This window comes from Buteo buteo, chromosome 11 (genome assembly GCF_964188355.1).
Source record: "Buteo buteo chromosome 11, bButBut1.hap1.1, whole genome shotgun sequence".
Taxonomy (NCBI): Eukaryota; Metazoa; Chordata; class Aves; order Accipitriformes; family Accipitridae; genus Buteo; species Buteo buteo.
In genome coordinates this window covers 24,577,424-24,604,833 of record NC_134181.1, presented here as the reverse complement: position 1 = coordinate 24,604,833, position 27,410 = coordinate 24,577,424, and the positions used below count along the sequence as shown (strand labels likewise).

The 27,410-nt window shown below is 54.1% G+C and overlaps 2 protein-coding genes across 11 annotated transcripts in view; both read right to left on the bottom strand.

Moving 5' to 3' along the window:
• Positions 1 to 21,483, bottom strand: part of PI4KB (phosphatidylinositol 4-kinase beta) — a 29,928-nt gene extending 8,445 nt beyond the window's left edge. The window contains exons 1-4 of one of the 6 annotated variants that reach the window (XM_075040706.1): positions 21,351 to 21,483; positions 20,887 to 21,005; positions 13,612 to 14,581; positions 2,811 to 2,855 (exon numbers count right to left, since the gene is read on the bottom strand). In XM_075040706.1, coding sequence (XP_074896807.1) covers positions 2,811 to 2,855; positions 13,612 to 14,553 — 987 coding nt within the window. In that variant the 5' untranslated portion in view covers positions 14,554 to 14,581; positions 20,887 to 21,005; positions 21,351 to 21,483. Of the gene's footprint in view, positions 1 to 2,810; positions 2,856 to 13,611; positions 14,582 to 14,989; positions 15,192 to 16,456; positions 16,554 to 16,718; positions 17,432 to 20,886; positions 21,006 to 21,350 lie in introns of those variants that run through there. The other 5 variants (XM_075040711.1, XM_075040707.1, XM_075040708.1 and 2 more) reach the window with 5 other exon arrangements.
• A 442-nt stretch (positions 21,484 to 21,925) lies between these two features.
• On the bottom strand, positions 21,926 to 27,270 carry RFX5 (regulatory factor X5). 5 transcript variants are annotated; one of them, XM_075040700.1, is made up of 10 exons: positions 27,126 to 27,270; positions 26,220 to 26,350; positions 25,536 to 25,569; positions 25,027 to 25,109; positions 24,728 to 24,853; positions 24,378 to 24,494; positions 23,869 to 23,950; positions 23,390 to 23,591; positions 23,074 to 23,171; positions 21,926 to 22,938 (listed from the first exon to the last, which is right to left on the bottom strand). In XM_075040700.1, the coding sequence occupies exons 2-10, from the start codon at positions 26,336 to 26,338 to the stop codon at positions 21,994 to 21,996; spliced, it is 1,806 nt and encodes a 601-aa protein (XP_074896801.1). In that variant the 5' UTR covers positions 26,339 to 26,350; positions 27,126 to 27,270; the 3' UTR covers positions 21,926 to 21,993. The 5 variants fall into 5 exon arrangements, with proteins under 5 accessions (XP_074896801.1, XP_074896802.1, XP_074896804.1 ...); XM_075040701.1 differs by having other exon boundaries at positions 23,390 to 23,588; XM_075040703.1 differs by lacking the exon at positions 27,126 to 27,270 and having other exon boundaries at positions 25,027 to 25,105; positions 26,220 to 26,324.
• Positions 27,271 to 27,410: the final 140 nt, after the last annotated feature.

Below are 27,410 nucleotides of genomic sequence, written 5' to 3'. Positions count from 1 at the left end.
CAGTGAGCGGAGCAAAGCTGTCCTGAGCCTGGGAGCACCCTGCCACCTCCGTGACCCATTCTGCACCTCTGATGTTCATGCTTCAGTTGAGAACCTTCAGGTCTCAGCTCCTCTTCCCCATCCCACTGCGCTCCAGAGGCATCCCACTGAGCTCTGCTCCGGTCTTTGGTGTTATCGGGGGACTTGGCATGGGAAGTTTCGCATCCTGTTATGGAGAAGCAGCTTTGGAAACAGCATCAGCTGAACCGGGGCCGTCCCTGGCCCAAGCCATCACAGGAAATGCTGTCTCCAGCCTGCCCAAAGAGCCCGTCACGCTGAAGCTGGGCGGTGGAGAGCTGCTTTTGCCCCGGCTCATTAATATCAGGGTCCTGAAGCCAAGCAAAGAGAGAGGACGGGAGATGCTCTTCCCTCATCTGACCATCCCAAGGATCCTTCCGTTGCTCTGAGCCAACATAAGTATTTACTTTCTATCATTTACTGTCTACCACAGCAAAACATTTCACTGGCAGGGCTTTGAAAAAAAAAAAATTCCTGCTCTTAAATTAGGCAGGGCTTTGTGTTTATGTTTTGCTAAGACACACTCCAGGAGCATCTTTCTCCCCACGTGGTTTAAAACACTTCCCAGGACTGGGCAGGGACAATGATACAGATGCGTTTGTGGCTAAAGAACTGGCAGAGGAGGGAGACCCAGCTTCAGCTGACAGCTTCAGAGTGGTGCTGGAGGTGTCATGACATGGCGAATGGGCAAGGCTGGTCCAGCTCCGCACAGCCATCACATCTGGGCAGTTTTGTCTGGGTGAGGTTTAAGCATCTCAAAAAACAGGGGGGTTAATCTGGGACACTTTCCAGCCTCAGCTGCCAAAGTGCTTTCTGCTGTTCTACCTACCTTTACCCTGACATCCCACCTCTCCCCTGCTCAAACCACCATAATTTGTCATTTCAGAGCTTTATACAGCAAAGTTGTGGCAAACCCCCATTTCTGCTGTCCATGGTCATTCGCTCCACAGGAGTGAGACCCACCTGATATACTCAGAGTTGGAAACTACTCAGCAGTGCGGAGCAGGGCTGCTACCTGGTCCCTTTAGCTTAGCTGCCTGCCAGGAGGATTTCAGCATCAGCGCTGATAACCGATACCTGGCATGATTTATAAATGCCTTGACCATTCAGCTCAGTGCAGGTGCCTGCAGCAGGTTTCTAAATTTGGCATAAATGCTTGCAAAGAGCCTCAGCTGCTGCAATAACCATCTGCTGTGGATAAACAACCTGGGTGTACAAAGCCTGGAAGAAAAGGTCTCCTGCTACATGGGAGAGGAATGGGCACTCGCTACCACCCGGCCCCAGGTGATGGCAAGATGGGTAACATGGTCAAGGCAGATGAGGTGATGACAACAACCATTGTCACAGCCCGAGGACTGCAAAGATGCTTCTGCGACGTCCTGGGACTGAGGAGCCTCAAGAGCTCTACCGGTGCCAAGCCTCAAAAAGCCAACAGAGGAAGAGATGTCACTGCCTTTGCTGGGAGGAGCAGGAGAGGGGAAAAAAAATAAAGCAACTTAAGTCAGGTTGGGTGGCAAACTGGGAGTCAGAGCCTGGTGGCCTACCTCCCACCCAACCACCAGCACCCACAGCTGCCCGAGCATCCTACTGTCCCTTGCACCTCTTAAAAAGAGTGGAGTTGGAGGAGTTCTATAAAAAATGAAAGGAGGAGTCTCCATTGGGGTGGGCTTAGGGGTAAAAGCCTTGTGCCTGGCGTCTGTCCATGACTGCAGCATCAATGCTCCTGCCTGCCTTCCTGCCCCCACCATGCCACGCATAAAAGGTGTGAAAATTCTCCCTCTGAAGGGACAGAGGGACAAGAGCTGGGTACGTGTCAAATAACTCTTTATAAAGGCTAAAGAGGCTGGAATTCACCATACAAACCCTGTCCTGGAGGATGGGGGCTACGCAAGGCACCGCTGCCAGGTTAAGTGGTTTTGATCATGGACTACATATTCAACACATGGAAGCCCACTGGGAATCCCAGATGGAGAACACACACCCACCGGCAGGAAAACAACACAGATGAGGAAGATGCTATTGATTAAAAAAAAAAATAATGAAAAAGGCTCATTTTGAAAGAAAAATGCTCTATTAGGGAAATGCTGGGTTTTGATTGAAAGACCAAAGTTTAACACACAGAAGGGGAAAAATAATGATTCGTGGAAAAAGCAAATTAAATCCCATCTGGCAGAGAACTTTTAAGTAAAATTCAAGGAAACAGCATTTCCTCTTTCATCTGCGGACGCCGCCACGCAAAGGTCAGTGACTGCTCAGACCAAAATTGGCAGCATCAGCCAAGTCCCTCCCCTGCCTCCATTTGTCGGTGGTACGAGGGTTTTTCTCTCCCTCGCTGCCTTTTTTTGGGGGGGCGGGGGGCAGGGAATGAGCACCCAGGGCACCCCCCAGCCCCTTGGGGTTTTCTGCTTTATTTTAGCCAAACTGGTGCAAGCAAATTTGCCCAAAGCTCCCTTTCCACAGGCGTTTCGCTGAACAAGCAGGAAATGTTCAGACGAAGCTGGCACCGCCACGACCCCGGCTGCTGCGGCACGAGAAACGGCCAGCACGGTGCCAGCGGTGGTGGGGAGAGATGCTGGCTTTGCCCTCGCTGGGGGCTCAAGCGGTGCAGACATTGGGGGCGGAGGGCTGGGGACCAGAGCTGCTTGCGGTGCATCGCCGGGTGCCAGAGTTTAGTATTTTCGTGGCAGAGAGGAAATGCTGCTGTCGCGGGGAAGGCAGGCAGCCTGGGCGCAGGAACGAAACGGGCCACTTACGGGAGAGAATGACTTATCAAGACTTTCCGTACTCGAGGAGAGCTCCTGGGAAACGGAGGAAAGGGGGTTTGTTGGCAGTTTTGGGTGGTGGTGTTTGTTTAAAAGGAGAGAGAGGAAGGAGGGAAAAGGGGAGAAAAAGCAATAGTTTAGCTCCAGGTTCATAACGATCACTTTTCATTTAATTATTTTTTTTTTCCCCCACCCCATCATAATTTTGCTGCCTTTTACTCTTGGATAGGAAGCGGCACCTAAACTGGCACGTGATCCTTCCAGAGTAACGCAACAACAATTTCACGGGTCTAAACCAGAGCCTCCTCTGATTGAGGCTGCTTATGGTGGTACCAAACAGGGAGCAGGGCTCACAGCTCATCGGCAGATCCTACCACTAAACGCCCATAAAATCCCCACAGATTTTCCCCATTTACATCCTTGAAAATATTCTTCTACCCCAGAAGCATAACTAAGGTTTCCGCTCTGACTTTCTTGGCTCAAATCAGCTGCAGAGGCGGGAGCTGCTAGGGCAGGCAGGGATGCTCGTGCTGATATCTGCCCTGAGACCAGCCTCTCTCCATCAATAAAACACTTTATTTTTCTCTTCTGGACTCTAGTTTAGCCTCTAATTTCAGTGGATAAAATTAACCCCATGGAAACTGTCCTAAAAATTAAAAACCCCAACAATTAAACTATTTTCAAGTTGACAAGACCATTTTCATCAGCAGAGGGGTTATTTTATGAAGCGGCATCCCTGTGCAGCCAAGCAAACCTTGCGTACTACGAGCACGAGCCATCAACCACATTTTCCTGCAGCCACCAAAAGCTACCCTGTGCATCCAACCTAACAGTGATTTCCATCTCTATCCCAGATGTCCCATGATTTCAGCAGTGCCATGCTTAAGGCCCATAAATCCTTTATTTTCATGCCAAAAAGAGATAAAATGGAGCTTCATGCCCTTAAGACCGGTGTGTAATTGGTTTTAAAATTCACTTCCCCAAAAGAAACAAACAGGTTTGGGTTTAGTATGTTAATTACAGGGATACGCTAATTCCACCAGGCTTAGTCTCACCATAAGAAATAACAGCATTTACATTAATCTCTTCTGCGTGACCACATAAAAACCCTAACAGTGCTGAGACCCCACAAGGCTCACCAAGAAAAAAAATATCTGGAGCCCAGAGGCTGCTCTGGGCTCACGTTGCTGCCTTCCTTCACAGGCACCAGACTCATTCCTGTATCTTAAATCAAGATATCAACACATCTATCAGATGCACTTTGCCCAGTTCAACTCCCATTAAAATAAACGCAATTTCAGAAGCTCATCTTCTCATAGCATTCATACATCTTCTGCTATAAAGCAGATCTCATGGATGATCTGGTCTGCTCCTCCTTCATCTCTGGCAGCCATGAGCCTGGCACCTGCCAAGCTGAGCCAGGGCTAGACCCTGTCCCCAGTACATTTTCAAGCAGAGCCCATTCCACTAAAGCTGTGCCAGTCTGCAAAAATTGAGGGTAGTTTTCAAATTCCTCTCAGATTTAGGACCCAAGCTCCCAATTTTCATTTGAAAGTCTTAAATCAAGGTCACACACAACTTGTCCAGCGCAGAGGCATGCCCTCTCCTTTGACGTGCACAGCCTCTGCTCCCCAACTGCTTCACAAGTGGCACCTGTGATGACATTAGGTCTTCAATCTGGCTGGAAACTTTTAAAATTGCTTTTTTCAACTTTATCAGAAAATGCTGGCTCTGAAAATTGCAACTGTTGACTACAGGAGGTGGAGACAACCCCCCATGCAGGCATCACACAGCTCAGCAAAACCTGCTGTTAAACCAAAGCCCTTTAGTGAATTTGGGGTGTCAGTGCATTAACACGTCTAAATGAAGGGTCTACCTTCAAACAAGGCAGGAACTATCTACTTGCAAAGTGTACTGAAAAATACCTGCAACACTGGAGCAGAAACAGCCGTGCTCGGGACAGCACCTGCAACAGCCTCCCCATGGAGATGGGAATGCCGGTGTGAAGCATCACGGAGTAAGAAAGATGGAGCTCCCACTCCCGTGTCCTAACTCTCCAGGCAAACCCACAGCTCGGCCCGTTAAAGCTTTGCTCTTCTTGAAGACAACCTACAGCGTTGGCAGTTTCTAAACTGAGCCAGGCAGCTTCCAGCTTGCATGAGCCCAAACACACCGAAGGTGCCCGTATCAATATGGACTCTGATCTCCAGAGGTTACTCGCACTGGGATTTTGCCGATTTCTCCCAGCTGCGGTGTGATGCACAGCTGCCAAAAACAGGGGTGTGTTGCACAGTACTGGGAAGCTGGCACGCTGCCGCCCTGTCGGCCTCATGCTGATGCAACAGGGGTTTGCACCATCATGCAGAAAAATGAGTCAGAGATGGCCCCAGGGGGGCAAGGCGAGTTCCTCCAAGGTTCAGCTCCGGGTCTGTCATTAAGCCGCTCCCCAGATGGAGCACAGCCGAGACCTCGGCTTTTTAACCTCCTCTCTGGGAAGGCTTCAGTATCTGCTGTGGCTCAAATCACCTGCTCACCATGCCAGGTGTGAGCAACAAAACCTGCTTGCGGCACAAAGCCTGGATCCAGAGAACAGGAATAACAAACTTGGAGGGGGAATTAAGTGCATCTTATTTTTTTGCTTAGCATCTAACCCTGTGACATAATCTCAGCAGCTCCTGACATGTTCGGAGCCTGTTCTTCCCCACCTGCCTGCGCTTCCAGCAATGCCATTTCATGGGCAGCTTCGCTCCCCAACTCTGAAGGATGACAAGCTGCAGGGGCAGGAAAAGCTGGGGCAGAACTTGGCCTAAACCCACTTGCTTCACCCAAAGGATAAGGCTGCAGAAGGACCCGCTGCAGCCCCCCAAGGGCTCGGTCATTCCCTATTCCCCCATGTTCATCACAGCACGGCTCTGGTCCGGGCACAGCAGGGTAGCCGGACCCACTGGCCACCCAAGGAAAGACATTTTTGGGGATTCTATTCGATTTCTGACGATTTCCCCAGTGAGGACAGCTACTTTTACAGCAGGCAGCCAGCAAACCGAAATAAAAAAGTGCAATAGGGAACACAGCTCATTGTGCGAGCAGACCCAGCAAAGTTTGGGTTCCTCCAGATGCATCCTACATCCCTCAAAATTTCTTCCCCCTCCAACAGCTCCAGCCACCCCAAAGCTTCCTGCCACACCTTGACACCTCGCACATCCCCTCACTGGTGACCCGGGAGGGGCTGCTTCGGCACAGGGCATGCTGGCCAGCCTCGGCAAGGGGCACAAACCTCCGCAGAGCAGCCAATTCCACAGAACATAAAGAAACTCGGCACATTTCTGGCTTCTCCTCTCTGCGGCATTTGGTCGATGCTTCAAAAAGTTGCTGCTGGAGGAGACAAGGATCACACGAGACTCATTTCCCTGGGAAACCGGGCTGGAAGTTGCAGGAAAATGAACCACATTCAAAGGGTGCCAGCAGCACAACTCCTCTCCCTTGCAAACTCGACATATGGATGAGCCATTTGCCAAGTGCGGGCGAGCTTCCAGATCTGTCACTCGGGAAACAAAAAGCCTTGAATGTTTAATACCCTGGTCTCAGCTGAAATGTAGGTGCAAAGCGGTGTTTACGGTCAGTCGTGGCCATCACCTGCTCTTTCCCCATTGCCTATCGCTCCGCCCTGTGCTCAGGACAAGGCTTATCCGCAGCCACCATCTCTGCAGGGTTTACTTTGAGGTTTTAAGGCTAAAATTCTTGGTCTCTCTTAAGATGTAGGAACATTCAGCACAAGTTTCTACCCAGTAAACACATACTGTCATACCGATAAAAATAACTTCAACTCTCTTTGTAAAGAGCTCGACAGTGAGCTCAGCACGCCTTAGCCCCAACATTGCTTTTGCCTCCACAAATCCTTCGCAGAAGGACTTTCCTACCTGTTATAAAACTAAAACAGGTATTATGGATGGCAGTGTTTTATATCTTAAAAAATAATGTAAAATCAAGACAGCTTTTGAGAGGCAAACGCCTCACCAACCCTGCTTGTATTATGGGGAAACGTAGAAGTTTTAGCTAAAAGACAAACCAGGATGCCTAGAGGAGTCCAACTTTGCAGCTTGAGTGACTGCTATCACTGTGGTCAAGTGGAAACCTAACAGGCAAAGGGATGTCCTACCAAATCCAAAGGGAGGATGCAGAAGAGATGCAAAACCTGCCAACTTGGACCCATCCATGGGACCGTGGCACACCTGGCAGCGCCGCCCTCACAGCAATTTGCCATGACAGCATTGAAAGCAATTCTCTGGTAGCCATGCTGCTGTTATCACAGCAGAGAAACAAGCTCTACCAGAAAAAGCACCTTTGCCAGCATCGCTGAAGGTGCAATTCCAAAGGTAAAAGGCCAACGGTCCTCCACTCCCCGACTGGCAAAGGCAGGGCAGGGACGTGAGCTAAAAAGTGAAAGACTGGGGTCACACATGTTTGGCAACCTTGAATAAAATGCAGCTTTCAAATCCAGAAGTTGCCTTCCAGCGCACACGCTCCAATAAGCGACTCTGTGCAGAAACGCAGACGTAAACAGATTTGCATATAAACCCTCGCTGCTGTTTCTCAAGAGAACACTGATGCTCCTGTTAAAAAAAATAAAAACCCCACGCTGTGGGCAGCGCTCGCGTCACGTGAAAGCTTTGCTCTTCCTCCACCACCCACCCACACGCAATGGCTCCAAGTTAACAGCGAGGCGCTGGCATTTAAGAAGCTGCCATTTCCAGTGCTCCCTTACCGGCAGCCAGCCTAGATTCTTAACTGATTATTCAATTAGCAGCTTTCTAATTAAAATTTTTTTACTTGACTAGTGGAACCAGTTCAGCCAAACATTTCTGTTCGCACTGAGACGCAAGTCTGCCCGGTTCTTTCCACCATCAGCCTGGCTCTGAGCAGGAGCTCAGTTCAGGCTCACAGCTAAAGCAAGCTGTTCCCATTTAAAAATAGCTGATTTCAATCCAGTTGGTCAAAAAAAAAATTAAAAAAAGCTGGTTTTCCCCTCCTGCTCTGCATATTTTGAACCTTGATCTTAGCTCATGAAGGGCTCCGAGACATGAACCCTTCTCTAGGCAGACAGTGTGATTTATTCTTCCCACCTCCAAGGCTTCGGGAGTTAAAACACTGGTGGGAGGCAGAGTGGAGCACGGGGAGCGTCCTCCCTGTTTCATCCAGGTACAAGGTCTCAGCTATAAAGTTTGACGCGGTGCCCTAATATTAAAATTTCTTAAACTCCAGGACTCGCCATCACGGTCCCGGATTTCTCAGCACTATCAGTGCTGCACCCTGCCACGCTGGCAGGGACACTGGGGTCAAATTGTGGAGCATGGCTTGCAGAGGAGATAAAGCGCTGAATGTTGGTAACTGGTGCAAACCCCAGGCCGCCAGATGGGAAAACTGGGGAGTGAAATAGCTCACCACCAGCCTCAGCTTTAACTCAGAGTTGTGGGGTTTCATATTTGAAAAGTATTTTCCAAAAGCAACAGCCCTATGAGAAACGCAAAAAGGTGCAGCAGAGCAGCAGTGCATCCTGGGCACATTCATCCCTGAAAATGCCAACTCAGCCAAGCCCCGGCTCAGCTCGGCTCAGCTCAGGGGCGCAGACCCCGGGGGGGTCCTTGTCCACCCCTAGAGAGGTGGGGGAGATGAGAGCAGAGAACCAGGGAGCGGTTAAGGTGCTGCCATCACTGGTCAGCGCCTGCTGAGGAGGAACCAAGGCAAAGGCATTTGCATGCTGCAAAGGCAGCACAACCTGTTTGTGCAACAAATCCTCCGGGGCGGATGCTGGCGAGGACTCATTGCACCTTTACAGCAAATCCTGTTGGGTTTACGGAGGAGGCATCATTAAAAACCAACCACCCCAAAGCCAGCAACGCTTGAGTTTTGTAGAGCTAGGTAAAATGAAGGCGATCAGACAGCAAGGTGACTTTCTCTGCTCCAAGTTCAGCTCTCCCTCACCCCAACAGGTACCTCTACGTCAGCTTGAGATGTTTCTGGTAGCTTGGCCCAGACATGAACAGTTTTACTGAAGGTTAAGCAGCTGCTCTGCCCTGGGTGAGGTTTTGTTTCCAGGTTGCTGCCTGCAGCCCTGCCAAAGCCCTGGGCAGCCAAACATGATGTCCCACCCATGGCCAGCTTCCGCCCCGATGAGGTTTCACCAGCCACGCAGCCCAACTCCACCATATTTCTGCCCAGCAAGACCAACTTAACAGCACTATTGCGCAACCAAAGGCACCAGCAGGTGAGCTTGTGCCGCAGACAGCAAGGGTCCTGTCTTAGAGGTTTAACATTTAAACAGGCAAGAAAGAAGTAAAGCATCCCTACTGCACAGTGCTGGGATGCCAATATGCCCCCACGTCTGCAGCATGGGGATCCCAGCCACAGTCTATCCATCTTCTGGCATGCCAGCGGACTGTGCAGCCAAAGATGCCCAACCACGGCATCTCAGACCATCTCCTACAATGAAACACTTATCAGTGCTCCCCTGGTTTCCAGCATGAGCATCAGGTTACAGCAAGTTCCTCCCCGCCAGGTCTCAAGCTGCTCAGGTGGAAAATTCAATGCTGAGCAGCCCCAGCCAGCACTTTTAATCTACCCTTTGTCTGTAAATGGATCAGAGAACAGGACACACCTGGATTCTGGCAAAATACAACCACCACCCTGGATACCAGGACTGGAAGAACAGCTGAGTCCATCCACCTCAAGCTGGAGGGACACAAGACAACATGAGCGGCTTTTCCTTTGCATGCCTTTGTATTAATTGAAAAGTAACAAATGCAAAATAAATTTATACCATTAGAACCCTATCATGGAATTATGTTATGGATGCATAACCCGGGGGGGGATTAAAAACCCACAGCGCAAACAGCACTTGAAATAAAACCTCTCCTGCCCGTTATTACAGTGGTTATGCAGCATGAAGTGACAACTGGAACATAGAGACCTCAGTGGGAAGAATTATTCTCTAGAAACAAAGCGCCACAGCTGCAGGCAGCTGCGGGGGAAGGGACAGATTCATCCCAGGGGTGACTACTGACTTTGCTAAGAGCTGTGTGTGTCCCCCCCGCCCCTGCTCTAAAACCAATGCAGACTTTTTTTCTTAAGTAGCATTAATACCTGCTTTGGGTCTGACTCAGCTAATCTGGGAATAGCAGGTATCGGAGCCCCTCACAAGGACCAGCAGCAAAGGACAGAGACACCTTTAAGAGCCTAGAAACAGGGAGGACCTGGCACCGTGCTTCAAGGAAGATGTGGAGCAACACGCAAAGGTCCAGAGGAGAAATAACACCACAGAGGTCTGTAATAGGTGACCTACGGGAAACACAGAAGAGGCCAAAAGCCAAAATTGTTCAGTGGAGAGAAGATTGATGCGACATGGGAAAGTAACCCCAAAGTTGTTCAGTGGAGAAAAGACCAATGGGAAAATAATGCAGCCAGACACAGAGGGATGCTGCAGAGAAGGGAATGTGGTGCCACCACCTCCTTGGTAGAGCTAAAAAGTGGCTTCGGCCTCCGGTAACAAAGGGGAGACAAAGCCTGGATGTGAGAAACTGTAACTGGGAAAAAGCCTGGATGTAAGCCCTACAGCAGGCTGCAGAGCCTTCGGCGCGGGCAGAGTTTGCAGGACACTTCCACAAGAGTCTTTCAGGGACGGGTGGGACATACCTGCCTTCTCTGTACCATTCCTTTCCCTGCACCACTCATCTCCAGCCCTGTCCTCTACAGCTTGTATTTCAGGTCTATGCCCACCTGCAAAGGCACCAGCCCAACACTTCGGCTTTTCCTCCCTACAGCTCTTCCAGACTGAGTTTATTCCATTTCTCCTGCTCTTCAACAGCCTCCAGCCATAGATCAGAAACAGGCGACTTCTCCACAAAGCCTCTTCTCCAACCTCCACTCCTCCAGGACCGACCCCTGGGCCCAGCTGATTTGACTCCATCTGCACCAGACAACGAATTGTCCATGTTCATTCCCCAGCTCCACGTTTGCAGTGCACAGAAATGCTGCATTAGCAATACAGGACTGCTGAAGAAGTGTCATGATTTACCCTTGGCTGGGTTATATCTGGCTTTTTTTTTTTTTTTTTTAAGAGATTGGAAGGAAAGGCACACAACTGAACCCTGGATGAGTTTGCAGGCTGAGGCCAACATGAGACCAGACACTGCAGGCAGCGCTTGATAAGGAGATTCAGGCATTGCAGCCTTCCTTAATCTAGACAAATGACTTCTTGCTTTTACATTTGAGTTTTGCAACTTTTTGCAAAGAGAGAAACAGAAGTTTCTCAGGAGGTGCAGCAGAAGCTGCAGAAGCAGGTTCCTGACCCACACTCGATGGCACAGACACCAGTGGCAGAGACACAACAGTATAAAGGGAATAAAGTAACTCCCAGATGAGCACAGATGAGGTTTTATTGCTGTAAAATCTCTATTTTGAGAAAGCCTGGGGAACAAGGTAAGGGCTGATGCCAGCACAACACAATTCAGATGTCTGCGGGTTTCCTGGACCAAGCAACTTGTAGATTAAAGTATCTTAAAGTAGATTAAAGTAGTGAATTCCAGAGTTTGCTGGAATTTACACCAGACCTTCCCGGCCCCACCACCACCTGGCCAGCTCCAGGGAAGCTGCTTTTTGCAGGGGATTGCTGGTTTCAAACAGGAGGCAAAAACATTCAGCACTTAAAATAATACAAGTCCAGGAAGCTGGTGGGGGATATTTGGAGACCAGGAAAGTTCTTACAGCACCTCAAGTATCCCTATTGCTGTGCACCATTTAAACAGCTTGCCCAGCCTCTGGATCAAAATACGTTTCAAACATTGCCAAGAGAAACTCCTTGCAGCGCTGCTTTCATCCATCATTTATGTAAAGCTTCGGTTTCCATTATTCAAGCAGCTGCAGCCAGCATGACCAGAGAGACCTCGGCGCATCCTGCTCTCCATCAGTCGGTTGTTTTCCACCAAGCAGCCAATGGGCAGAGATATGAAAGATTTCATTTACCCATCAGCAAATGCTGCGACCCCAGCTTGCAACTGGGTTTTCACCCAAGAACTGCAGGGAGCAGGACAGGGTGGTTTGTACTTGAAACCCACCTGGATGACTGCTGCTTCATGCCTCCAAAACCTCTTTCAAATCCCTATCCAAAGAAGCCTTCCCCAAGTCCAGCAGACAGGCAGGAGACCACGCAGACCCTTCCAACGATTTACAACCCAGTGCGGAACTGAGGGAAAGGGGGAATCTCAGGCAAGGCAGGAAAGCCAAGAAATACTCCACTGTTACGAAAACAGTCATGAGATCTTGAATGTCTAGACGGAGCTGCGGGGAAGTCTGCTTTCAAGGTCTCATCCACACGAGGCACAGGGATGACCCAGAAAAGGAGCTGTGTGGAGTCTGGCTGATCTGCCCGGGTGCCGGGTGAATGGCTGCTGAAGCCCCGCCGGGACCGAGCCTTTGATACTGTGGTTTTACGAGCCATTTCCGAGCCTGCTGAGCCATCCCTGCTGGAGAGGTGAACCACCTCCCCGTGGGAGCATTTCAACTTCTTGAGTTCTGGAAGAGGCATTGCTTTTCTCGGATTTGGTTAGCACTGCTCATAAAATTTGCATTTAGCACCAGCTCACCTCCTCCATCCTCTCCCGCTTGGCATCACCATCTCAGGCTGATGCTTACGCTAAAACCCATCAGCTCTTCAAAACAAAGCAGCAAAATAAAAAATTTCCATTTCCAGCTCTTTTCCCTCCAGCCTCGCATGCCCACGACCAAGGATGCTGCTCAACCTTTTGCTCCATAAGTCTCTGTCAGCAGATGTGCAAAATGAATAATTTGCATTTTCTTTGGGAGAAATCCCACTCAAGCAAAAACGCTCACTCTCCAGTGACCGTGCACCGATACTGCAGCTCAGCACCAAAGCCAAAGCAACTTTGTGGCGATAACTTTTCAACACTTAAACATAAATGCCGCAAAGCCCCCAGGAGCTATTTGGGTTTGGAAGACACAGAACATACATATGCCTCAGTTCACCTATTTAATTGCTGTTTGCTTTGGCATTAAACTGCATTAGTGCCCAACCCTGGAAACTGGAAGCGTCCCCTCCGCGCAACCCACCCCCTCCAGCAGGGAAAACCTGGCTTTCCACTGTCTTGGAGCTGCGAAAAGAGGACAGAAATCCAAAGCAGAGCTTGGCACAGGGCAGCACCTGCAGACAAATCCCACAGCTGCAGCTCGCAGCCCTACAGCCAGAAGTGTGTGTGCATGAGAGGCTCGTTTTGGCCAGGGCCCTAGGACGGTGGAGCTGATGGGTTTATCTGCTCTCCTTCTGCTCCCAGCTCTCAGCTGCCTGGGGCCTTTTCTGCCTGCGAAGAAACCTCACCGTTGCTAAATCTGAACAAGTTGGGACAAGGAGAAAACGAGATTTCCAACAGCAATCAGATGGCTGCGGACTGCAAAACAGAGACACCATCCAGGTTGCCCAAATCGTGCGGGAATTCAGCCGTGTAGGAAGCGACTCAGTCCTCCTGACCCAGCTTTCTAATGCCCTCCCTTCCCGTCACACCAAGAAAACTCCTCCTCAGGAGCCCCAGCACCCTCAAGCGTGACCCACCGGTGCATGTCAGTTTGCTTAGAGACACAGGAATCAAAACTTCAATCATTTGCAGCAACTAGGACAAAAACACTCTGCGGTAAAGGAGGAGCTGTGAGATGAGAACCAACTGCACGAGCACAGCCCTGGGGGCATCCCTTCCCAGGCAGGCTGAGCCTTGGAGAGCCCCAACATTACCTCTTCCTCGCTCTCGACTTTGGGATTGCTGGCTGTGCGCTTCAGATTGCTGCTCAGGCTGATGGTAACGGTGGCGTCCGACTTGGACCTCTGGTGAGTTCTTTTGGAAGGAGACAGCCCCATATCGGGGGCTGGGCTCAGCGATGGCAGCTCCCTCTTCTTGTAAGCTGGCTTCAACTCGTCTGAAAGGATGAGTTTCCGCAGCTTGGTCCCGCGGGAGTGTCGCTGAGTGGAGATGTGCATGTCCGAGGAGTAGGCGCCCAGCAGCAGGGCACACTGCAGGGAGAAATTGATGCTCTGCCGGCAGCGGTGCACGATGTATGGCTTGATCGCGTCTCCCACGTCCTCGTCCATGTGAATGTACATATTCAGCAGCTGCGGCAGGTAGAAGTCCACTTCTTCGTTCCTAAAGCAGAACAACCTATTCCCAATGTAAGCCTGCACACCAGGTTCCTTTGAATTGTACAAGTATGAAATGGCCATGGAGATATCAAAGAGTTTGGATTCAAAGAGCCGGAGGAGCCAGGACTGCTTAGCAGAGTTATTCTTCTGCCGCTTCCGGGCAGTTTTCACTGTGTTGGCCATGGTCTCGTCCTCCTCCTGGATCTTGGAGGCTGTGCTGGGCGGATCATCCAAGCACTTGATTTCACAGCCCTCCCTGATGTCTCCATTGGCCAAATCCACCACGGTCCGTGGGGCACGCTCTGCCTCGCTGCCATCGGCCGGTTTTGTTAAGCTGTCGGAGGAGATGCCGTGCATCAACTTGACCTTCTCCAGGACCTCTTCGCAGGCTTTCTTTGCCACCTCAGGGTCGATGACCGCCAGCTCCCCAACACCTTCTGTGATGACGCTGAGAGACGTCCCGCCATTTCCTTGGGGCACTGAGCTGGGCGCCTGGTCCAAGCCTGTCCCTCGGGCTGGGTCTGCAACAGAGTCTCCCATAGCAGTGGCAGGTCTGCACACTTCAAAGCTGAAAGAAAACAAGACAAAAAGAGTCAGGGACACAATCTGTGGAGAAGACCTGCTTCCAGCCTGAAGGTGGGAAAACAGGAATCCATGCCAGGATACACCTCAAGGGAAACGAGAGCTGAGATGAGATTTGGTGCAAACCTTTTCAAAATGCCTTTGTCTAGAGAGGGAAGGTACCCCAAGCCAACGCACACAACACAAGCTGGCCCAGTGCAACGCCAAGCTAGTCATGTTGGGGTTTAAAGGTCTTCTCGGTGCCCCTTCCACTCAGACTTGAAAGAGAGCTGTAAGCATCTATCAGCCATTACACAAAATTTCCCTGTTACTATGACAATAAAAAAATTGAGCAAGCCAAAAAGAGAAAGGACGGGGGGGGGGCTGTGTGGAAATCAGGTTGCTTTATGCTCACCACCCCAAAGGCATTCTGCAACGCTTGGGATTAGAGGGCCACAGGCTGGGTGGACCCAGTGGCTCTGCTTCTTGCTAGCAAAGATGAAGTTTATCCCCCGTGCTCAGCTTTTGCTCCTTTAACCTCCTTTCGGGATGGAGGGTGAGGGTGGTACATGGCACTTTGACGGTGAAATCCCGCGCCGGTGCCAGGCGATGGGTGAGCAGAGAGCTGGAGCAAGAACCAAGTTTGTTGCAACAAGGTCCCTGTTTTCAAAGTCCAGATGCCACTGCCCAGATTACGTATCCTCACCAATGATTAGCACTTAATTACGTTTTAAAAAGAAGATAAATGAGGGATTGAACACATTTCCTGGTTTCCCATCTCAATAAAAAGAGCAGCGGTGCATCTCTGTGGATAACCAGAAAGAATAAAGAAGGCCAGTGCCAAGTGAAATTGTCCTCTAAAAATAAAATAAGGCACTCTATTCAATCTAACATCATTACTGCGGCTCTGACTGCTTCCCTTTATTGCTCATACGCTACAACAAGACAGCTCGTGATCAGCAGAAGGGCACAATGCCTTTTACAAATGTTAAGCACTGCAAGCAGATTGCCAATTCCCTCCTGCCTTTCACGTCCAGCACGGTGGAAAAAATTACTGTCTTTGGAAAAGAAGTTCACTGAACCATTTTCTGCCTGTCTGTTCCCCCAACGACCCCCAGCCCCTGTTTTGCCTGCAGAAGCTGCACCGGCAGGTTCTTGCAATGAGATATTTCCCTGTTAATTTAATGACCTTGTTTTATCTGTTTATTTTTACAAGTCATTACAGCTCCTGATGTGGGAGAAAGGGGCAAGGAAACCCAAAGCATTTCTTTCTAAATATTCCAAGCGAGTAAAAATGAGGTCGGTGTGTCCAGATGCAAGCACCACTTCCCAGAGACCGGTTTCTTCCTCTTGTTTTCAAAGCACTTAAGCTGTAACTATGAGGTGAAAAAAGGCTGACCAAAGTTCAGCAGTCTGAACTGATATGAATAGCATCTTTCACCCCGTCTGCATGGCAGTGACACACAACGTTTTCCTCTGTGCTTGCCATTCCCTTCAGTACAAATCCCGCATGCTTCAAATATTTGTGGTCATTAGATCCTAAAGACCCTGGGAGCTGAAGGAAGTTGTTTTTCCTTCTTAGTGAGCCCAGCCTTGCCCCACAAAAGCCCAGACGATCTAATTTTTAACTTAACACCACGCCAACAAAAACAAGATCCTTCGGTGTAACTCGGCAAGGCGGGATTTGGAGAGGCACGGAGTGGAGCTGCGTCCAAGGAAGAGTTGCACAGAGCTTCGCTTGTGCCAGCACTTCTGGGGTCCTTCAAATGTTCGCATCAAGACAACTGGGATTACAAACTAACGAAAAATAAAAAAATTCAGTGGTGGCATCTGCTGGAGTCCCGAACATGGCTGCGTGGCCACACGCCAGGTGCAGAAGTACCTGCGATCCCAGGCAGCTCGGTCACCCGCAGGGGGCCTTCCGAGCCCCGACTGTTTATCCGATGCAGGGAAATGCTTTTGACATCCTCCTTGCTGGGCTGTAGAGGGAGAAAAAGCACGTAGGATCCCGTTAAACCTCCCTCCCCATAAACACAGGTCATGCATGTGAAGCCTGGTGCAGTGTGATGGCACACGCTACAATACTGGACGTTATACCTCCTCCGTGTCCACGGGAGAGGCTAGATCCGACCTGACCTACTCACGCAAGGTATCCCGATCACTCCGAGGCACCCGTGTTACAGTCACCGCAAGCAGAGTCGCTTCCACCGCCAGCACAAACTCCCCGATCCTTTTGCTACCTTCATGCGGCCAGCCAGGCCTGGAGGGGCCCCGTGCACCGGAGAGGAGACATCCGGCCAGAGCTCGCAACTGCTGAGTGGGTTAAACTTGGATTAAGGAACTGCGCAAGATAAATCCACCCACGGGCCTGCAGGGTTACCTCTGCACCGCAGGCACGGCTTTGAAATCCATGCATTGCTTTTTTTTTTTTTTTTTTAAATCAGTGCATTGCTTTTTTTTGTTTTTATTATTATTATTTTGCTCTTCAGCTCCCCCCCCCGACACTTACACAGCCACCTTCTTCGGTGACATCCCAGCAATGGGGCTGTTTGGAGCCCGCCAAGGACACGTCTCCACTCCTAGCGCTCCCTAAAATCCCAGCGAGGGAATTCACTCCCTGCCTCCTGCACCTCTCTGCATTTTTCCGTGATTCACATCACCATTTGTTAAACATACCACAACGTACTATTTACCTCTTGAGGCTCAGCATAACTCCCCTATTCCAAATCGCTGGTCTCAACAGGGATAAAAACCCCATCAGCTGCACACAATGAAGCAATCCAGTCTGGAAAACAGGCTGAGCTGAATTCATGTGGTTCATCCTCCACCCACAGCCATAACGGGCCAAGTTTCTCTCTGGTGGAATGGCCCCGAAGTCGGTGATTAAATACAAAATAAAGGGAAGACCCTACTAGCACAGAAACTACCGCTGAAGCAGCCACATGTCAGTGCAGTGATTCAAGAGCATGGTTCCTTCAGGAAGGGACAAAAGCAAAGGGAGATCTACAGGAACAGAGCTGTGGCTTTACAGGAAAAAAAAAAGAAAAGTCTTGCTCCTGCCTGACTTGAATAAGAAATATTAGCCCTGGCAAAAACCCAGGAGGACAGGATGAAGCCTCACCAAGACATCTGGTCTCTATTATGCTGCATTACTTTTTGTTTTGCTCAGCACTGAGGCCCTTCGACATCTTGCTGTGCCTTCAGGAAGGCCACAGGAATTGGGATGGGTGCAGAAAACATCACAGCAGTGCTGGAGGCTGGAGAAGGATGCACTGTCAGTGCCCCTCATTACGCTAAGGGGAGAGCCCCTGCTTCTCGGAGTGCCCCTCTGGACCTGCTGCAAGCAGAACAACTCAGTGCAACTCATTAGGTGATAGCTTAGAGGTTGGGGAAACTGAGGCACAAAGGGACTGTGACTGACTCTGCTCACGTGGGGGAGATGGGCAGCATGCTGTGAACACCACTGAAGAGAGGACAAATAATTCTTCCTGGGGGACGCTTCACCCTCTTTCAAGTCCAAGAGGCCTTTCAGGAGAGACTCGGCACCAACACAGACAGGCTCCCACCTGTTTTTCACACTTGGCTGAAGCAGATTCAACCTCTGCACAGCACACAGGTCTCACTCTGCTTCAAGAAAAAAAAAAAAAAAAAAAAAAAAAAAAGCCACGTTCCAGACATCGCCTGAGGACAAACTCTGCTTGTAAACTTCCCCTGCCGCACACGGGCACTGCTTGGGGACTTTCCTCCCATGGAACAGCACCGCTTCCATCTTGAAGGATGCACATCATGGAGCACATAGCAGAGGGAAAGCAAAAAAGGTGAATTTTCAAGGAAATGGGCAACAGGAGGCCCTGAGCCAGAGACTGAGCAATTGCTGCCACCACAGACAGACAGCAGGGGCTCCTCCATCCCATGCAACCACCCCACATCAGGCCTCGGGATGGAGCAGCCTTTGAGAGCCTCTACTTGGGAAACAGAACAAACACAGGACAAGTGCAGCTCCTCTCGCCTGAATTGGTGCCTCAAACCAGTATGTCAAAGCCCTGACACACCGGACCAGCAGTTTTCTTAACAAAACAGCAGTTATGAGCAATGCTCTGCTGGAAGAAACAGCATCAGCTAAAGCAGCCGCCGTGGGTGGCCTGAGCTCGCCCACACCTTAGCTCCATGACACACAGCTCCTAAAAGCCATCGTGGTCCCTAGCCCAGCGGCAGGGCTCACGGGCTCAGTGGCAGCACAGCACCGCTTGGCTCCTCCAGTAGGATGGGATGCAGGAGCGCTCTGCTCCCGTTCAGCCTCACCAAGATGCTTTTGCTGGAAGGACTCTGCATCCCAGTGCCGAGCTGTATTTGGCCAAGCCTGTGTCCCCGAAACAGCAATAACCCTGAGGCTCACAGGCCAAACAATGACTTGCCCCTAAATTTAGAATAAAATAAAAGCCATGCTGCAAGAAATGCAGCAGGAAAATGACAAACTACACAACACATTAAATAATGGCTCTCAACGCTCCTCGGCCTCTTGGCTTCTTAAGGGAGACACTACTAACTCCCTGCTCCTAATGTCCATCCACATCAAACCATAATTTGTCTCTGTGGCATCCTTCCTCCCCCACTGTAGAGCAATGGTCCTGGCGCTGCAGAGGGGACAGAGGCGCAAGGAAGAGGGAAAGCCGCAGCCTGCCAGCCCCAGAACCGCACCACCAGCACTTCCTTCATTCCTTCCTCCTCCACAAATGATACAGCCCCACGGGAAGGAGTTAGTTTATGAGCAAATCACTGGATTTAACTTCCCCATTTAAAAAAAAATAAAATTGTGGGAGCGCTAAAATCTCTCTCACCTCTGAGAGATGCTGAGAAGTGGCCCAACCCTTTGGAAAAGGCTTCTTTTGCTGCAACAAGCATCGATTCAGTGAGGAAGCCCTTCACAAACCCACTCCATGCATACCACAGTGGTGGCTCATCCAACATGTTACTCACACAAACACATCCAACCTTTTGTCCTCTTCCCTTACACCTCTCTTCCCCTGACAAGTGTTAATTATGATCCCTGAGCAAGGGAGGACAAACTCTTCCATCCCAGCAACCTGTTTCCGAGCACACCAAACCCTTAAGCAAGCCATGCTGGCACAGCCACCATGGGAAGTTTCCTCCTCCCAGTGATCACAAGGTACTTTGTGCCTGAACGTTCCCACACTCGTTTAGATATGTAAATTCACTATTTCAAGCTGCTGTTGTTACCCACAGTCATGTCTGAGTTTTTCTCTAAAGCATGACTTGAAATAAACTGTCTAGATGCGACAGAAAACAGGAGAAAAGCAGGAGCCCACATCCCCGGCTCGGACTCCAAGAGCAACTCTTCTGCTGCCGATCCAAGCACGGACCCTGAACTGCGTGATGACAAATCGCATATGATTTAAGGAGCACATGGCCGCGACACAGACTGAAATCCCATTCAGATTTGCAAGCAAGAAGTCAGAGACTATTATCTCCATCGAGCAAAGACTGCAGGCTGAGCCCCAGTCCTGGGGCTGACTGCAGGAGCAGATCCCTCGGCATTCACACAAGTTGAGGGCTGCCTCCAACACGGCTGCTGGTTCACACAGAGGGTGATGAAGTCCCAAAGGGGAGTTAAAAAACCTCAGAGGCGCTGAAAAGCCTCTGCTCTTCCAGCCAGCACGGAGAGCAGGACGGCAGCAGTGCTGGGTGAAAGAGCTGGAAACCAGCATTTCCACCCAAATCTGCACCCAGTTACTTCCCCACAATGCTTCTCAAAGTTTCACCCCGGGTTAAAGAGAAGTAGGGGATAGCAAAGTGATTAAACATTATTATTATTTATCATACCTAAAGATACTGTCAACTCGAAGCAGAAGTTTCAGGGGGGAAAAAGCATCGAGGGATTACTAACCCATGGCAAACACACATATTTTGACAAACCACTGCTCAGCAGCCCACCAACTGAGCGTGTTACATAACCTCTCCGGTCTTTAAGTAGATATTTTAGGCAATTACAAAGCGCGAGGGGCACCAGATGGCTTGGGGGAGGGGGGGGTGGCAAAGCCTAGTCAGAAACGACAGTAACGGCATGGAGAAAATCAGCTGAAAAAGTCTCTGAATGGGTTCTTGCGACACTTCTCCAGCCGGCTAGCCTAGGCCACGAGCCTGGCTGCATCCCTGAGGGGGGCTGTGATTTCGGGCCAGCGCCGAAGCCAGAGAGGTTGGTGTCATTCCCACCGGCACAGCGGGATTTAGGGAAGATGGTTGGCAAAGATTATTGCCTGCGTCCCCTGGAAGGAGAAGGAGAAGCAGCGGTACCTGGTACAATCCCATCCCGCACGGCCGTGTCTCTGGTCTGGGATGCCAACGGATGGGGCAGCGCGGGCGGCTCATCCTGGGCAGCGGCTCTGCGGGGCTCCGGGGATAATCAGCTGCTGCTGAGGGAGGGAGTAAAGGAAGAAAAGATGATTTTCCTGCTCGACGAGGCGCTGCCCTCCGGGCCCGCAAAGCCCCGGCCCGGGGGGGGGGGGGGCGGCGGAGCCCCGGCCAGCCCCGCTCTACCCCCGCGGCCCGGCCGGGGAGCAGGAGGCGGCTCCCCGGTGAGGGGCGAAGACCGGGCCCGCCGACTGACCTCCCCGAGCGGCCGCCATCCGTCCCTGCCTCGCCGGGGTGACGGTTCCGCCGCGGCCCGTGGCCGGGGGACCGCAGGAGGCCGCGGAAGGCCGCGGGGGGAGCCCGGTACCTCCCGGCGCGGGGTCTCCCGGTACCGGGGCGGCGCTCACCTGCGCGGAGCCGGAGCCGGAGCCGGAGCCGGGGCCGGGGCCGGGGCCGGAGGCGGAGCAGCGGAGCGGAGCGGGCCGGGCCGGCGGAGCGGCAGGGGCAGGCGCAGGCCCCGGCGGCCCGGGCTGCCCGCGGCGCCGCCTGACGGGGCTGAGGGGGCGGGCCGCCCGCGAGCGCCCCCTGCCGGCCCGGCGGCACCCGCGCGGCGGAGGGGGCGTGGCCCGAGCGGAGGGGCGTGGCCTGCCGCCGGAGGGGAGGTTGGCGAAAACTGGCTTTTTTTCCCGTTGAAAATCGCCTCCGCCGTCACCGTCGCCCCCGCGGGAGGCGCAGGACGGGAGCGCAGGTCCCCGCGCCGAACCCGGCGACCCCCCCCCCACGCAGGGGAAACTGAGGCACGGCTCCACGGGCATCCGGCCCCGCCCCCCTCCCCCCCCAGCCGAGGGGGGCACAACTCCCACCCCGGCCATTTGACCCCCCCCCGCCGCGGCTGGGCCGACCCCCTGGTGAGGGAGGGTCCCGTCCCGTCCCCCCCCCCCCCCGCCGCGGGTCACAGACAGAACAGACGGATGGACAGAGCGCTTGGTTTTTAATGGCGGGATGCAGGGCAAGGCACGGGGTGGGGGGGGGTGACCCGGGGAGCAGCCCCTAAGTGCCAGGGTGGGCGCAGAGCCCTGCCCACCCCGGTGAGCCCCCCTGGGATGTGTCAGCAGCGGAACTGGCGCCTGCCTGTGTCCGTCCGTCGCGGTGTGAGGCAGGGGGGTCCCCGACAGGGGGGTCCCAGGCAGTCCCGGTGTCACGCAGCGGGGACCCAGCCTCGTCCAGGCTCCGCTGTGCCTCCTCCTCCTCCGGTGCCAGCTCGTGGCTGTCGACAGCCTTGGCACTGGTCCTGCCGTCCTGGATGACGCTGACCTGGGTGGGCAGGGACCCCCCGGCCGGGCTGTCCCCGAGGGGTCCGGTGGCACTGCCACCTCCGGGAGAGCCACCGCCATTGGCACCCACAGCCGCCCCGCTGCCAAGCTCTGCCGTCTCCCCTGGGGACCCTTCCTCCGGCCTCTTCCGTGGCCGCCCACGTCTCCGTTTCTGGGGGGCAGCGTTGCCAGGCAGCTCCAGGGGACGCTTGGTGGCCTTGGGGCGCTGCGAGTCCTGGGGGCCGGGACCCTCGCTGCCCCCCGCGCTCTGGGGTTTGGTGGGGGTCTCGGCCGCAGGGACGCCCACGCCGGGCAGCAGCACGTTGAGGACCGGGACGGCGGCTTGCTGGCTCAGGAGCCCCGCCGGCCCATTGGCCCCCGGGGCCAGCCCCAGGGGTACGGAGGGGGAGGCCGTGCCCACTGGCAGCGGCAGGGCCACCTTGACGGTGCCCCCCAGGGGGGCGGCTGTGATTTTGGGGGCCAGGACAGGAGGGGAGGAGCGGACAGCTGCAGCTCCAGGTGCCGTCAGGCACTCCCCCGACGGAATGCGGGGCAGGAGCAGGGGCAGGCGGGCGACCAAGGCGTTCACCTGGGGGCTGCTGGCCGCCTTTGGGGGTTCTGAGGGCTTCTTCTTCTCGGGCCGGGGCGGGCCAGGGGGCTTTGGGCTGCTCTCCTTCTTGATCTGCAGACAGAGAGAGGTGCTGGCAGGGGGGATGTCGTGGTGGAGCAAGGCTGCTTCCCCAGGTGTGCCCCCCTCCAGGCTGAGCGGGAGACCCGGGAGTCCTGGCTCCCCACCTGGCTCCAGTGGGGGTCTCACCTGCCCCTGGCTCCTGACGCTGCTCTCGGAGGTGTCCAGGCCATTCTTCTTCGCTGTCGACGGGGTCCAACTCTCGCGGTGGACCTTCTCCGTGCTCTCTGCAGGTGCACAGAAGGTGACAAAGGTGGGACGTCCCCCTGGGCCCCTTGGCAGCTCAGCCACAGGTGAGGTCTGGCAGCAGCTCAGCTGCACCATGGGCAGCTGGAAGGGGACACCGTGTCCCAGGGGACCCCGTTTTCCAAACCCTCTGTGCTCCTTGGGGGTCCAAGTGAGCCCGACAGGGGGCTGAGCAGGGCTGGGGCTCCATCCCACACACCTGAGACCACCATGGCCATGACCAGGTCGGCGCGGGGTGAGCGGGAGCTGATGATGTGCTGCTGGATGAGGAACTGGGCCACCTCCACGATGTTGTTGAAGGAGCGCTTGAGGATCTTCTCGGCCCAGTCACAGGTCAGGGCGCAGGCCGCCTCCATCACCTCGCTGTTGTAGGACTGCACCAGGTCCGTCAGCTCTGACTGCTGCCAGTGGAACGAGCCGTGAGACCTCACGGCATGGGACAGGATGCCCCTGGATGCCAAGAGGGCCTGATCCTGACACCCCAGCAGCTCATGAGCCTGCACAGGCAGGCAGGTCCTCATCCACCCTTGGGGAGGTTCATGGGACAGAGCAGAACGTGCTCCCAGAGAGGGTGTCCCTCCACCCCTACCTTCGTTAGATCTAACGAGCGAGGAGGCTCGTTACCCTGCCAAAAGAAGGTGGGCAAAACCCAAGCCATGGAGGCAGCAGAGGACTTACGGTCTCGGTCACTTTGAGGTCTAGGCTGGGCAGGGGCGGCAGGCTGACCACCGTCTTCCTCCGGATCCCGCTGTAGCAGTACGTTTGGCAGGGTTAAGGTCTTTTGCTGTCACACGAACACGGCCGCAACAGGCGACGGATCACAGCTTAAAGGGGTACGGCCACGGGGCTCAGGGTGTGCTTGTCCTGGAGGCGTGACAGCAGCCAGCCCCGTGCCGAGCCGAGCTGCCCCCTTCTTGGCGTGCTCCCTGCCTGCCATGAGCTACCCCCAGGCTGCCCCGAGTGTATGGCAAAGCCGGGGCAACTCCAAGCCCCTCTCAGACAACTGAGCTGAGCCTTCAGGAGCCAAAAAAACAGGAACTGGACCCTCTCAGAAGTTCTCAGAAGCTACAAAATACCACCTCATACGCAGACTTATAAATGGGAGAAGCTGGAGAAGCAGCAGCAGTCGCCACCAGTTCAAGCAGCTCCCCGGGCCTCCCTGGCCAGCTGGGCATGTGGAAGGATATTTTGACTGTCCTCGGCCTCCCAGCCGTCGGGCTTTGATGTTTGGGAATATCTCCCGGATGATCTTGCCGAAATTGGCGGTGCTCAAAGGGCGACAGCAGAGGTTATCGCAGTATCGCCTGCCGGGGAGAGCTGCAGGTTAAAGCCATCAAGCCCTTCTCGCTGCCCTCCGGACGCATCAGTGTCTCCCCGCTGATGTGGCTCCTTTCAGGAACCCAAGGTTGGGCCGGGCCATTCCCAAATAATCCCAGGCACTCGCTGCCCTCCAAACCGACCTCTCCACCGGGCTTTGCTGAACAAGCCCGGCCCCAGGGAGAGACGCTCCTCATGCCAGGCTGGCCCCTGCGCTCACTTGTAGGCGTCGTAGACGTCCTGCTTGGGCAGGCAGGTGTCCGTGTGCTCCTCCAGGTGGTTCCGGATCCAGTTGCACGCATGCATGTACTCGGCTGTGCTCAGCGAGCTCAAGTCCAGGCTACTGCTGCTCCCGTGGGAGCCCGAGACAAACATTTAATTAGCGGAGAAGCAGCACAAGCAGGACAGAAGGCGGAGCTGTGGCAATCTCCCCCTGGCCTCTTGCGATCTGCATCCCCCACCATCATCCTAACAACCCCTGCTCTCACAGACACAGCCCCGGCTCGCTCCAGCACCCACCTCTTCTCCCCCAGGCTTGGTCCTGATGGCAGCTGGAGGTAGAGGTAGAGCTTGTCGCTATCTGAAAACTTCTGGACATCTTGCTACAGTCAAAGGGTCCACAGGGAGGGGGAGAACGGACCAGAGACAAAGAAAGGTTAAGGATCCAAAATAAGGAAGAGCTGATGCAGGCAGCGCTCTCATTACCCTCTGAACGGCAGAATATGACGGGGCACTGAACCCAGAGCAGCTTTGTCAGCGTGAACATTGCCTGCGTGCAAAGGAACCAGGTAAATGAAGTCACGGGAACTGCCCCTTGAGGGGACTGGAAAGGATTGTCCCACACAGGGCTGGGGGATTGGGTGCCACCCACTAGGCAGGGTGCTCACTGGTTTCTCAGGGCTAATCCCCACAGCCCGATCCTGACCCGATGGGAAATGGGGCCCAGGGTTCAGTTTAGCTAGGATAGGAGAGAGGCGGAGACACGTCATTCCCTCACCCTCAGCCCAATGTGCCGCAGAGGCACTCACCAGGATGGCGTCAACTTTGTTCTGCACGGATTTGCTGCGTGGGACAGAGACAAAAGGTGTTAGTGCAGAGCAGGACAACATCGCAGCAGCCGGGGCATTCCTCAACCCACCCAGCTCTCTGCCACAGCCGCTGCCCAGGGGTCCCGAGGACAGCGCTGTCCGCGGGCCCTTCCAGACCCCACACGTGCACCCCGGTGTGAGTGACAATGCCAGACAGGGACACTGGAGCACCAAGAGCCAAAGGCTGCCTGCACCCATGGGTCAGCACAGCCCTTTCCTCCCATGCTCCAAGTTTTCCTGTGCACCCACAACCCAGCTCTAGAGCTGCATGCTCTACCCTAACCCTAGGGAGAGCAGAGCAGGTGTAAAACCACATCCCATGAGGTTGTAGCAGACCAGTCTGTGCTACTGTGAATCCCTGAATTGATTTTGCACCCAAAACAGGCAGCAAGCTGCTGGCAGCGCAGCGTGGGGCTGCACTCTGTGTACAGCACCTAGCATGGGACCGAGCAGGGCACGCCTGAGGCCATGCCACTCTGCAGCGCCAACGCTGCAAGGCATTGCAACACTTATTCCTTCAGTCGTGGGGCTGCAAATTAATCAACCTTGTTAAATTAAGCCACATTTGGTAATGCTCAGATTAACTTCAAGAGCTGCCCAAGGAAAAGCGAGTGCTGCCCTTACGAGATGGTGCTTTTCAGCTCCTGCAGCAGTGTGCTCGACTCTGTCGTGCTGCCCTGGGAGCTGCTGGGTGACAAGCTTCCCTTTTTGGTGGTTTGGGTGCTCAGCTCTTCGTCAGCCATGACATTTGGTTCCTGTTGGGAGGTGAAAACCAAAAATTCAACTAAAAAAAAGGGAAGAGAAACCCTTCAGAGTTGTTGAGCCCCAAGTGGACACACACAGGGCTGACCTCCAGCCACCTGCCCCTGGGCTGGGCTCAGGGAGGAAGGCAGGGCGGCTGTGGGGCTTGGCGCAGCCCAAAACTTGCCCATCCTCAGCCCCTGTCCATCCTGGTCAGAAGATGTGCCCCGGCTCTGCAGGCTGAGCTCCATCAGCTGGACACAAGGCACCAATGGACACGGAAATGGCCCCAGTGGTCCCAGGACGGATGTCTCCAGCAGCACAGACTGCAGCCGGCTCCGGGTACCCTGCTCCTGGCAGGTCCCCATCGGGGCAGGTCCCCAGGGAGATGGGGACATGGGACAGCAGGAAGGCAGAGGTCCCCAGGGCCAGGGACACCATCAGGGCAGAGGTCCCCAGGGAGATGGGGACATGGGACAGCAGGAAGGCAGAGGTCCTCGTGAAATGGCGACGTGGGGCAGCAGGAGGGCAGAGGTCCCCAGGGCCAGGGCCATCATCGGGGCCGGTCCCTGGGGGACGGGGGTGCCAGGGGCTCCGTGACAGCGCATCCCCGCCAGTGCTGGCTGCCAGGGAGGGGACGGGGGACAGGGACAGCCGCGTCCCGGGCCGGGGAGCACCGGGGCAGGCCCGGCGGGGCTGGGGTCGCACCGGGCCGGACCGACACCCACCCCCCCCCCTCCCCCCGGCCCCGCAGCCCGGCGGGCCCGAAGCGCCCCGACCCGCACCCACCTGCGGGCGGCTACAGCGGGGGCGCGGCCCGCCTCATGCCGGGCCGGTTCGGTCCAGTTCGGTCCGGTTCGGTCCCCGCCACGTGCCGCTGCCCCGCGCGCAACAGGAACCGAAAGTGCTGCGCCCCAGCGGGACGCGCCCGCGGGCCCCGCCAGCCGCTTTTTTCTGATTGGCTACGGCGCCGCCGGTCTGCCCGGATACTGTGCTCTCCTTTAATGCGATTGGCTGCTCTGGCTTTCCTACCCGGATACAAGCGAGGTCAGTGTCCTGAGTGGCCGCGCGCGA